Below are 12,672 nucleotides of genomic sequence, written 5' to 3'. Positions count from 1 at the left end.
TTACTGTGTAAATAATGGAATAACGTTAATCAAATTACGCATTTTGTTTTCTGGACCAGAAAGTAACTGACGAATATGGGTTATTGAACACTTGACCAGCAGAGTAATTTATTAGGCTGATAAATTAGTGAACTGTTTTGATATCTTCCCGTGCCTTTTAAAATACAGAGCTGGGGGGTTTATTATTTTATCCTGTCTTCATCAGTCACACGCTGTGCCCTATATATGGGCCTTGATCGCTCTGTACGAATACCGATCAGCCCTTTACGCGGACAGTTGCCATCGAGCAGGCTGTCTGCAGGTGAGGTTGGTTCTCGGATTCCGCCTCCTGCGGTACTGCAGATACTCAGAGCTGGCATTTTCCCCGAAAGGGTAGCTGAGCGCATGTCGTGACAAAAGCTTGCGATGTAAAGTCACAGGGGCACGCAGGGACTCGGGAGAGTTGGCGGGAAGAGGATTGTGCCAGTTATAAAGGACCTGCTGGAGAAGTACTTACAGCGTTAGCCGAGATAGCTGCTAAGTCTGTGCTTTTGCAGAGCAGAGAGCGGCAGGAACAATTGGGTGGTACAGTGACTTATTTTAGTACACAAAGTCACTAGCTAATAGAAAATCTGAATCAGCTGGTCCCACCCTGCTGCTGATGGATGGCTGGAGATTAGGATCGCTGAATTTAGGGTGTCTATTCTTGGCACCGATACAGGAAAATTTCTTTCTCTATTGAGCAAGGAAGCTCCCCCCTCCTCACCTTCCCTGGGGAGGCATAAAAAATAATAATAATTAAAAAATACATGTTACCTTCATGAGAAGGGAACTTTTCCTCCAGGGAATACTGCTAGGGAAAATTAGCTTCATAGCTTCCTGAAAGGCTGGGAGAGAGGGAGGCAGGGGCATGTCATGTCCTCCTGCCCAGGTTCAGCATGGGGTGGAAACGCGCTCTCAGAACGGGGCTGTAGTGGAATTCAATAGTACCCGTCTGTGCAGCGCTGCGGCTGATCTGATGTGGGCTCTCCCAAGCCCCCTGCTTGCTGCTGGAATTAAAATAAATTCCCCGCAGTTTAACTACCCGTTTACCCAGGAGAAATCAGGCATTTATGGTTTGGCTTTTTGTTCCTATTCTGATTAATTTCAGAGCACCGATGAAATAGTAAGAATTGTAAATTCATTACGTTTCAGCATCACAGTACTTTTTCTTTTGTGTCCCTTGTGCACGGCACCCCCCTGGATTTCAAGGTTTATTTTTTTAATAAAAGAACAACATTTATTCTCAAAGATTTTTTTGGCTCTCTAAGAGCAAGTGTGATATTTTTGCTGTTTCACATAGAAATCAAATCTATGAACTGGGTAAACACTGTATTTTAAAAAGGTAAAAAAAAAAAAAATCAAACTAGCAAACAGTCTTGAATTAGTACATTTTAGTGAAAAGTCACGCCTAAGCTTCCCAGCTTTTCTCATCTGCTCAAGTGGTGGTAAATGTTCTACAAAAATTCAAGTACTCTTGTGGTTTTGTACTGCTCACGGTTCCCTTTTGGTATCTCGCCTCCTTAATGCTAGGAGTCGAGTAGAGCACTGGGAGAGAAAGAATCAGAGCCTTACTACTGTTCTTCACCGGGATCTTCTAATTTACTCGTCTGCAGCGTACCCTTGAGCCTCTTTTCACATCCTTGCTTATTTATCCACTGTTGGGGTGTTGCGAGGTTGTTTTTTTTTTTTTTGGTATGTATTACTGTAGTATCTGAGAAATTTGGCTTTAAAATGTTTATAATTTGCCTTTTTGGTTAAGTTAGTGTTGTCTGAGATGCTGCGTGGCGCAAGAAACTCGCTTCTAAGCGGGATGGGGCGTTTTGGGGTCTGCACCGATGTTGGGATTGCATCTTAGTTATGGAAAAGTTGCACAATTCTCACTGGAGTTAGGATTTTATCTGGTGTTTCTGGACTGTGGTAGAAGTGTGTGGATGCTCCTGTTTTGCTTTAGACCAGATTTTTGGGGGGTTAGAGTAAGTCTTTAGGGGTTGGTTTTAAGGAAAATCAAAATCTGCCATTCCCTTAGAAGTAAGAGGGCACTGGCAAAGGTTTATATTTGCTTCACTTGATGATTTAAAAATGATGTGGAATACTAGTCCAGTTTTCTCTTGCAATGAGGACTTGAGACAGGGGAGAAATTCAGTGGAAGGAAGTTTGTTGAGCATCTCTCTGGCGTGGTTATGTGGAGGCAGAGACTGTTGCCCTCTGGACACTTTATTTTTGCAAAACCTTGGCTGCCTGACAAATGTGCTTTTGATAGGAAAAAGAGCTAGGCTGGCAACAAGTGGCTTGTACTGATAAAAAGATAAAAGCAGGGCTGAGAGTGCGATTATGAACACCAGTGTCGCTTTACGGAGCGTGATGTGGGGATTGTGGTGAAAAAAGGGCAAATGAGATGCTGTGAAGAAAGTTTATCCCTCTGAATTGGCATATGGTGGTGGCTGTGAATGTGGGCTTGCTAAACTGCAGCAGCTCGGCAGCCCCTGGACTCAGGGGCAAGCAAATTCTGAAGATAAACAGCAAGTGTTGCTCTTGGTCTTGTGCCTATGGCGACAGGCTGCTCACCGGTCAGCTTTCACAGTTCTGTGGGCAAAGAGACTCGTATTAATCCTAATGCCACCTCTGAAATATCTTCCTTTCTGAATTTTGCCTCTACACAGCATTGCAGGTTAATTCCAGTCTGACTCGTGAAGCAGCTACTCCGTTCCTGGTATAAATTCTTTATATTTGTCACATTATTTGCTCTTTGGCTTCCACGGCCGTACAGGTTGAGTGCAGTGAGTTTCAAGGGAAAGGTGAACCCTAGGAGCGCATCACGCTTTCCTGCATGACTCAGATATTCTCCTGTTTTGAAAGTGTTTGCACAAGCAGGGTTTATCTTAGGATGGTTGCTGCAGGGTCCTATTGTCGAGGACGCTCGTAAATCAGTAGCTCCGTGGCAGAAACAAAAGGAGAAGGAAAACTCTGTGCCTCGCTTGCATAGCGCAAGCTGCACCTCCTGCGCTTTCAAGCTTGTGTAGTGAAAAATATATACATGGCTCAGCTGCGGCTGTTTCCCATTTTAAGCATAGCAGAATGTTTTCCTATGAGAACGGGCTTGTCCTTCCTAAAGATGCTTTCTCTGTGTTCCTCTGATATTAAGAAGAATTCGTTCTCTCTGAGTATTTCAAAGTTTTTAATGTATTTTTCTAATAATTTGCCTTGCTCTTAGGCTTTTCTTATTTGATGGTAATCACGTTGCACTTGTTTCTTCAGCAGTTTCCTTACATGTGTCGCAGCCATGGGATGTCCTAGTTTTATTCATAGCCACTTTGTTCCCAAGTTTTGTGGGTTGGTGGATAGTGGGTTTTCTTAGTGAGCTTGTTCTCTTGGGGACTGAGGCCATCATGTAACTAGCATGCTTAACTTCTGGAGGATGGAAGAATCACTTATTGCTTAATAACAATGTGTTACTAATTGTTTGAATATCGGTGCGATCTCAGTGTCCCCAAGGAGAAAAGTATTGTTGCAGGAGCAAGATGTGAAAGCAGGGTTAAGTTATCAAGATTTCTATCAAAGCTTCTCTTCTGAAGCTTGAATGGAAGAGAAAAAGCTTATCTTTCAGCATCTTTTAAAAGTGTTGGGTTTTTTCTCCCTTTACAGTAGGATAACAGAGCAAGTGCATTACCTGAGTGGTCAAATGGAAGGTCTTTGTCACCATCGCTTAATAGATCTTTCTGGCCTTGTGGAAGAAGAACGAGATACCGTGGAGATGAGTACTAGTAAGCAACTGCAGGAAGCTTCAGAAAATAGCATTTAAATCTGTTGATGACTAGCAATGACCCAGGCTATCCTTCAGGGAGCAAGACATTTTGAAAAGCAGCTGTTGCGAAAATGGCATTTTTTAACAATTATCAGTATATTTTGTCTTTTAATTTCTATGGCTCTTTATGAGCGAAAACACCAACGTTTAGTTTACAGAGTACGTGTCAAGCTTAGAGTAGCTCAGCCACGCAGTTAACCAAACTGCTGAAGGAGGGCACGGAGGAGGAAAAATGAACTTGCCCGTGAGTGAACAGGAACATCCAGTGTGGTTCACCGAGGGGACGAGACCAGGCTTGTGGGGAGGCTGGCTTTGCCTCGGGAGGTGGCAAGTTGGCACGGGAGTGCCGGGGTACTCCTGTCGGGAAAGATGCCCGAGTAGAGGATAACGTGTGAGCAACGCTGCTGCTTTTTTCACTGAATCCTTTCCAGATACCTTATCAGTACTACCAGAATTGGTTTCACAGAGTTGTGACCGTGCACTGTATTTAGAATATTTGCCACAGAAATACTGTTCCTTGAATTTTTCTGTTGCACGGTTGCAGTGCCGCTAGGAATGAAGAGAAGTAAATTTTACCTGCTCGAAGAGTTAAATTCTTCTGTCTAACTTATTTCTAGATAAAGGATGTTTCATTGGCTTACTAGGGCTAATGTTTCATCCACTGTTTTCTTACAGCGGCACTGTAGTTCCAGCAGGATAGCAAGTAAAACACTGCATCGGCCAGGCGATGATGCTTTCTGGGTGACTGATGGGGTGTGTGTGCTCACACCGGCCCAAAGCGAGTACCGAGACCAAGCTGTACAGCACAAGCCGATGGAGCGCAGGGGCGGCCTGGCTCTCTGCAGAGCCGCCGGGGCGCTGGCTGGGAGAAGTGGTGGATGTCCCCCCATCGCCTGTAAACACGCAGACGCCACAATTAATATTTTTCCTGCTTTGAAGTCTGAACATGAGTTTGTTTGGTTCTGCTTGGCTGCTGATGGTATGCTAAATACCGTAATAATACAGAGATGAAGGCAATCAGGTGAATAAAAGTGCACAGCACATTCACTAGTTAAAATGCACTGTAAAATAGGAATATAAAAGATGCATTTATTTATTGGCTCTTGTTTAGTTTTTGAGTAAAAGTGTTTGAGAAGCTTAGTGGGGGAAGGGAGAACTGTGTGCTCATTAAACACAAATACCATTTCTGTTAAGCAGTATTGAGTGGCGATGTTTACTGACTGACACAACGTATGGATTAACACAGTAGAATAAATTTATCATAAAAGTGTACCAGCTAAGTCACAGAACCAGCTTGCTTACTCGTTTGAAAAGATTGGTGTTTCGTTCGCTCACCAAGAAAAGAATGGCTTGCTCCACATGACTGGGTACTAGAATTTTGCAAGGTTTGAGTAACACCTATGGTTATTATTTATATTATTAACTTTAAAATGCAGACATGCTTTTGGGTCTTACAAGTGTATGGACAGCTGGTCTTGATTTTTCTGAGGTTGTGTAAGAGTCACCTGTGGGGGAATCGGTTTGTCAGCAAGGCAACCAATACACCATTTTATTTATTGGATACAAAAATAAATTCAGAATGTTACTTAGGTTGCAAAATCAAGCGCTTGAAAGTTAGGAAATACCAGATTTACAGTTGCCTCTGCAACATTAATTCTGTTCCCCTGTGCACTTAATAAGGCAGGGTTCCTGTGAAATTTTTTTGGATGTGGTCATGTAAAGACTATATCATGGGGTATATCAAAGAGGGACAGGAATAAAGTTGTATGGACATCTGGCATTTCTTAACTACTTAAGTGCCCAATTCTGCAACTTAAATAACTTAGGTTTTATATAAATGTAATTTCCTAGGCATTTTTAAAGTAAAAAGGTAAAGTAAAACTAAACCTACGTATTATTGAACTGTAACCTCCCTCATACATATTATTGAACTGTAACATCCCTCTACTGTACACCTTCACTGGGATTTGAGTTCCAAAAAAAAAAAAGCACAGACTTGGAGCGCTTGATACTGCAAATCTCCTCATCCAAACGGCAGGCGGAGGCTGTTACCCAAGAGAGATGCTGGGCTTTGGGCAGAGGGTCCACATGCTGGAGCTGGAGGCCGTTAGGGGAGGGGACAGGCTTGGGGTGTTTGTACGTCCATGTGGTGCCTTCAGAAGGGGACACGAGCCGGTGTCAAGAGTCGGCTCCCTCCTCTTCCTCGGCATCCGTCGCTTCAGGCGGCTCTGTGCAGGCCTGGCCTTGTTGCCTGCTTAATTTCCAGGGAGGATTTTGTAAGCCTCTGTTCTTCGTTGCTCTCTGCCCTCCCCAAGCTATTGGTGGGCAGTTTCCTTTAGAAACAAATTAACTGACTTGTCACCGTACTTGACCTACTGCTATGCGCTGTTCCAGATGGAACTTGCCGGGTCTCACTGATGCTTCCTTTTGGATGTTTAAGATCTCAGAACCTGAGATCACCACAGTTAAAACACTTTAAAATAGTTGAAGAAAGTGCCTGGGTGCTCTTAGGTTATGGCGATACCACCAGAGTCTTTCTGGCTGCTCCGAGCCACAGCCTGGAAGGAGTCCTCTCCAGCTTGGCAGCCCTCTCTGTGTCCTTCTTACAGGCCAGGTCAAGACTTCTGCATCTACAGATCTTCTGCTCTATAGAACAGCCTCTTCCTTGGTTTGTGCTTGGAGAGTGAACATTAGAGGGTTTTTAATCTTTATAGCATTTCAGGCCAGGGCTGGCTGGTCTGGAGATGGAGGTCCTGAGCAGTGTAGTGCGCAGTAACAGTCTGCAGCCTCCTCTTTTCCCCCTCTGTCGACGATGCTTTTCTTACATAAAGGGAACACAGCATAGGTTGGTGTAAAGATTAATAAAATCATGACATCAACCAGTTTCTTCTTGGTAAAATGAATGTGTTCTGACACAGCCTAGTTAAGGAATTTAGCGCCTGTGGTTTTTTGGGTTTCAGCCTCTCTAAACTTTAAATAGAGGTGGAGCAAACTTGCACTATAAAGGTGTATAATGAAGTTAGTGTCCTGTTTGTACCCTGTGCGTGCCTGGAGAACGCTGTTTGGTATGTATAGAGCTTTTAAAATCTAAACCGGTCTGGTTATGCAGTTCTCGCTCGTTGTCCTGAGTCAATACTAAAGGTTCCTTTTCCACTCCTGTACTTGTTTTAACCAGGCTATAGTGCTGGCAAAACGCGCGGCAAAGGGAAGGGCGTTCGCGGCTGCTTGTTAGAAATTCTCAAGCGCAATTGTGCCTTTACTGAGAAAGGAAGAGAAGGGCAGAGAAAGGAAGGTGTTTCTTGTATCCAAGAAACATAGGCCTGGGGAGAGGTGGGACAAACCAAAGTTAGTGGATATGTGGAGATGTCTGTGATGGCTTCTTGCTCTATTAAAACAGCAGTAATGAGCCATGGAGTGCTGAAGGAGGTGAACTCTTCATCCCTGTTCCCTCCTCCTGGATGGATGTTCAGAGGCAGAAGCCTAGTTTGTTCGCTTGGAGGATGGCGAGAAGGTCTTTAGAGCCCAGCACGCAACCGAAAGCTGCTAGTGCCAGAGGGAGCTGCAGAAAGAAAAGCCTTTAATACTTTTATGCTGATGTAAGCTCTTGAGGAGACGACATGGCTGACCAAATAGTTAGCTCTTTGTACCAAGTTGTTCGCCTAGTTCTTGGTAACAAGCTAAAAGCTAGAACAGGCTTTGGAGAATCAAAAAAGCCGCAAACCCAATCATCAGTGAAATCCTCTCGGTTCCTTTCTCCTTCACCCTTTTTGCGGCCTCATGTGCCGTCATTTTCTCAATGCGTGAAGCCACATTTTAAAAAAAGAACAGGAATTTGCAGCCTCCAAAATATTCCCATTTCTGACACAGAAGTGGAAAGTGCTCAAAACCGTTTTCTAGAAATAAATGAGCTGTCAGTGATCATGATGAAGATGTCTCAAGTGTACTTTTTCTACAGTAGAAAAAGTAATAAAAATACTTTGTATTTTCAGTGTTAGTCATAGGTTCCTTTTTGTTCTTTTTCCCCTCCTGTTGTTTTCTGCTTTGGTTTCAATGGGACATTTTTCAGTTTGCTGAGAACAATCTTCAGACCTGTTTTTATCCTTTTTTTTAAAACAATTGTTTTATTTCATCTAATTTTAGATTACATCAGAAAAGGTTATTCTTTCTCTCTCTGTATCTTTTTCTAGTATTTAATATTCAGTGCTTTTACTTTTTCTGCCTCGAGCCTTTTCTTATTTCCCATCTCATTCTGGCACCGCTTTGTTTCCTCCTGTGTTTCTGCTCTGATCCCCCCCCTTTTTTTTTTCTACAGGTATGTTAAGACATGGAGTTATTTGCTCTCAATGTGTGTGATGGATTGTTTGAGAGGGTGTTAAGATGTCAGTAACTCTAAGTTATCTTAAAAATGAGAGTGGTTTAACAGGCTGGACAGTACAGCTTGCTATCCCTGCTCAAAGGGAAATTACAGAGTTAGTTTTTCCATGGAATCGTGTTATGGTTTGCACTGAATGCCAACACATGTAACATTAACGGTGGTTTCGCAAACAATATGCGGTAGCGTAAGTACTGCTTAGATGGGGAGTGTGAGGTGGTTGATTTTTTTTTTTTTCTGTGAACTTCTTGGTATGAGCAGAAGCGTTACGTGCCAGAGATGCACATACTTCACCTAGGGTTATAAAGTGCTGTTTACTTTTCTCCTGCAAACACAAAAGCCAAGTGGGAAGGGATATTTCATAAACTCAATGCTATTGTGTCCTCTGGTCTAAGCCATAAAACAAGAGTAACAGAGACGTTCCCTTTGAACTTGAAATCCCTTTCTAAGCTGCTGATCTAACCTAAGTGAGAGGGGGAGACTATACCAGCCAGAAATTTTTTCTCTTCTGGGTATTTCTCCCCCCGCCCCTTTCCTTTTTTTTTAAAGTCCTTAAGTGAGTTTGATGCTGCACCTCTGCCCATAAATTTAAAAAAATATTATCGTAATGTAGGTCAGTGAACTGAAACGCCACTGTACACCATGGGGGATTAAAGTCAGAGAGGCAGCCCTCTCCCACTCCCACTAGGTCATATGACAACATAAACAAGAAATGCAAGGAGCCTTCAGCTTTTTCTTGCCCTAATCCTTTGTTTATGCAGCACTTAAACTGACTTTTGGGGTCGTCTCTGTCTGGCATTAAAGCCCTAAAGCTTTTTGAAGTTTCCCTGAAGTTAATAAAATTAGTCTGCCCTCGTTGCTAGGCCCCTTGCTGCTGCTTCAGAGCAGGCTGCGTATCCCTTACTGTCTTTGCGGTATTTGGCTTTTTAAGTTAATAATATTTTATAACAAAAAAAGAGTGTTTGAGAGAAAAGCAAAAGGTCTCCCAAAAGGCTGTTCAGCTAATAGGCAAAGTGATTGCCATTGTAGATGTTCTGAGAACTCAAAGGGGATTAACTTAAAATCCGGGAATTGGAGGTAAATTGCTGGTAAAGTAATTGGAAGTGTTGAGTTTCAGTTGGAGGGAACAACATGCGTTTCTGTGGCTTTTTACAAAGCAAGACTAAAACAAAAATTTAATTTTTCTTTTATTTTTGTAAAATGGTCTTAAAGTTGAGAAAATGAGGTTTCCTTCATAGCAATTATCTCTCCTTCACTTGTTTCTTTTACTGTAAAGGCTGATCACTTATCTTAGTGTTTGTTACATCAGGCATTCTCTTGTTATTTAGTCTTCTTCAGGGATAAATGGGTGCTTGGCTAACCGGGGGGGATGGACGACACAGGATGGGATGTATAGTATTTATTGTATGAGACTGAGACTTTGGGTCGTAAAGGTTTTACTCCAAACAGCCACTCAAGCAAGGCCCTGATCGCTCATCTCAGCACCGCCAAAACACTTGTTTTTCTAATGGCCTATAGAGATGCTCAAGGAATATTGGTGATATGGGCAGAACATATCAATCAGCTGGAGGAGGGATTTTTTAACACCTTGACCAGTGGAGTGAAAGGAACAGTGCAGCTGGAGTCCTTGGTTGCTTTGCTAAACTGTGTGTCCAAGAGCAAGACCCTAACCAGCACATTTACTTATAAAAGATGGGGGGGTTTAAAATCAAGAGCTATGGAGTGAGTACGGCATACCTTAGGGTGATGGATTTTGTTGCTGTTATCATCAACTGTAGGTTATCGTTACCAGTTTACTCAAAGGTACGTGGTGCCTGTAACACGTGGTCACAGAAATCACTCTGAGGGGTTTTTGACAGCCTTGCTGGGGAGGCTCTACACTGAACCCTGCTAGCCTAGCATGATTGCTCACCCTGTAATTCCCTTTTTAATTAAGTTAGAGATAACTTTGAAGTGCTCTTGGAAAAATAAAAGATGTTTACGTTGTCTTTAAAGTTGGCTTTCTGTGTCATTTTGGGGGGATAACTACAAAAATAATAGATACATGGAAGATCCTCACTGGAGTGTAAGCGACCATCTGTATTTCTAGCATAGGGGTAAGCAGCACGTAGCCAGTGGTCGAGGAGAGGGATGTTCAGTTTTGAAATTCTTGTTTTAAGAATAAAAGATTTATAGGAAAAAGTAATATTTTTATTTCACCAGCTAATGCAACTGGAAAAATGAAGAAGGTTTTGAGAATGCGAGTGCTTCTTCAGGTTGGAATTAACAGCTGCTTTTTCCGCTAGTCTTTTATTTCAGACCTGAAGAAAGGCAAGCGTGCCTGAAAGCTTATCTCCCTCTCTACCGCCACCTATTATCAGTGGCTCTAGTAAAAGACATATTCAGCTTTAAATTTAAGGCAGAGGTTGCCAAGCAGCGATACTGCCATTAATGGTTCACAAGCAATTTGGAAGCAATGTTTGTTGGGGGGGTGGGAGAGGACAGACACACCAAAAAAAACCCAGAAACGGGATCCTTTGGGAAAGTAGGAGGAGTGGATGTTCAGGTAGCGAATGTTGTTGAGATATCTGAAGGCTTCTCCTATGGCCTTGGCCCTGCCCTCAGCTGGGAGCGGAGCTGCCTGTCCCGTTGGCACCTCCATGTGAAAGAAGGCAGGAGGGCTGGAGATGTTTCTCATCCTGCATGGGGTCTGGGACAGGGGGACGTCCTGCCAGTGCTCTCTAGTACTGCACAGCCCTTTCAAGGTGGTTTATAGCTGAGCAAGTAAACCCCATTTAAAACAAAAATTAAATTTCTGATGTGAAATTTATGGCCGTACTGAGATTGGCATTGAAATAGAGGCATACATATGTAACAAAATAATAAACAGGAATGCTGGGGGTTTGAGTCTGTATATGCACTATTGTTCATGGAAGAGGCTTCAGGGAAGGTGAGTAGCTTAATAAACCTGCAATACTTTGAGTCATCATTTAGACTGAATAAAGGGGAATGTTCAAAATTGGTTATAATTCTTTACCATTCTGACTCACTTTGGTCTTGAAACCCTTAGGTTTATCTAAAAATAGCTCCTAAGATATGAAGAAGAGCAGCAACTTTTGCCACAAAAAAAAAAAATCTTGACAAGATTTAAGTAATATCCCGTTATTTCTTCTGATAAGTAAATAAATGTTCTTGCTGTGGCTACAAGGTAGAGTAACTTCAGGCGTTGGGTATACAAGGATATTCACACCTACAGGATTAGGCTCACTTGACTGCACCTTATACTTTGTAATGCCTAAGGGAGGGTTGTTTATCTTGCCGTACCCACCGACCTTGCTGCCTCTTGTACCTGATAGCTTAATTAAGAATTCAACTTGGAATGGTTCTTCCCACTGGGTTACAAACCTTGAAATTAAAATTGGATACAATGGTCATAAGGCTTTTAGTTTAACAAATCAATGTGTATGTAAAGGTGAATATTTAAAAGGCTCTATTTAGAAACTCTGAGTAATTCTGTCATTTCTTTGGAAGTGTAACTGTTGGAGTGCAGTTCTGGAGCTGAGAGAGAATTTTTATGTAGGTGATAATGTACTTAGCTGTAGGATAAGTAACGGAATAAACTTTTTGTGAGCGTCGCTACTTAAGTGACTTTCATGGAGAGGCTTCAAAGCAGAAAAGAGATTGTAATTACCTGATCTGTAAAGCACGTTCTGTTGCAAGTTTTGTTCTTCCTATGTTAGTAGAAAGGTGGTGAAAGCAGAAATATATTAATTCAGTCATCTATGGTTTTAGACATAAATTGCTTTAAATTCAACAGTTTAGATGACTCGTCTAGAGTTTTGTTCATTTGGGGGTAAATGGTTTTCCAAGGACAGGGTGGTAGAAGTCATCAAACTTAGTGTATCTCATGTATAATTTTTTTTGTGACTTTAGATTGTAGGCTCATGAAGCCCTATTTCTTTTGCAGGTGATGGATGATTACAGTGTGATTGGTCGTTCATTGTTCAAAAAGGAAACAAACATCCAGATTTTTGTAGGTCTAAAAGTCAAGCTATCCACTGGAGAAGATGGAATAATAGATGGTGGTTTTGGACAAAGCGGCAAATTTAAAATCCGAATTCCAGGTAGGTGCTTATCAGCTAAAAAATACTAACTGTGGAATCATAGGATAGTTTGGGATGGAAGGGACCTTTAAAGGTCATCTAGTCCAACCCCCCTGCAGCAGGCAGGGACATCTTCAACCAGGTCAGGTTGCTTAGAGCCCTATCCAACCAATGTTTCCAGGGATGGGGCATCTGCCACCTCTCTGGGTAACCTTTTCCAGTGTTTCACCACCCTCATTGTAAAAAAAAAAAAAAAAAAAAAAATTCTTCCTTATATCTAGTCTGAATCTCCCTTCTTTTAGTTATCTATGTCAAGTGTAGAGGATCTTTCTATATTGCAAGTCTGAACGTTACCAGTAGTCTCCTGAAGTTCTGAAAGTTGGACCACTGATGGT

General features: G+C 42.3%; 1 protein-coding gene across 11 annotated transcripts in view; it reads left to right on the top strand.

Moving 5' to 3' along the window:
* The window catches only part of EEFSEC (eukaryotic elongation factor, selenocysteine-tRNA specific), a 212,774-nt gene that overhangs the window by 78,941 nt on the left and 121,161 nt on the right, over positions 1–12,672 (top strand). For 10 of the 11 annotated variants that reach the window (XR_014229216.1, XR_014229217.1, XR_014229218.1 and 7 more), the window contains one exon: positions 12,142–12,298. The exons of the other annotated variant lie outside the window; for it this stretch is intronic. Coding sequence is in view for 1 of the 10 variants with exons in the window: in XM_082322203.1 (XP_082178329.1) it covers positions 12,142–12,298 (157 nt within the window). In the remaining 9 variants the exon portion in view is untranslated. The remainder of the gene's footprint in view (positions 1–12,141; positions 12,299–12,672) is intronic. 11 annotated transcript variants of the gene reach the window in all.

This window comes from Platalea leucorodia (assembly GCF_965183815.1).
Source record: "Platalea leucorodia genome assembly, chromosome: 9".
Lineage (NCBI taxonomy): Eukaryota > Metazoa > Chordata > Aves > Pelecaniformes > Threskiornithidae > Platalea > Platalea leucorodia.
Note: the sequence above shows the minus strand (reverse complement) of the source record. Positions and strands in the feature narration are given on the sequence as shown.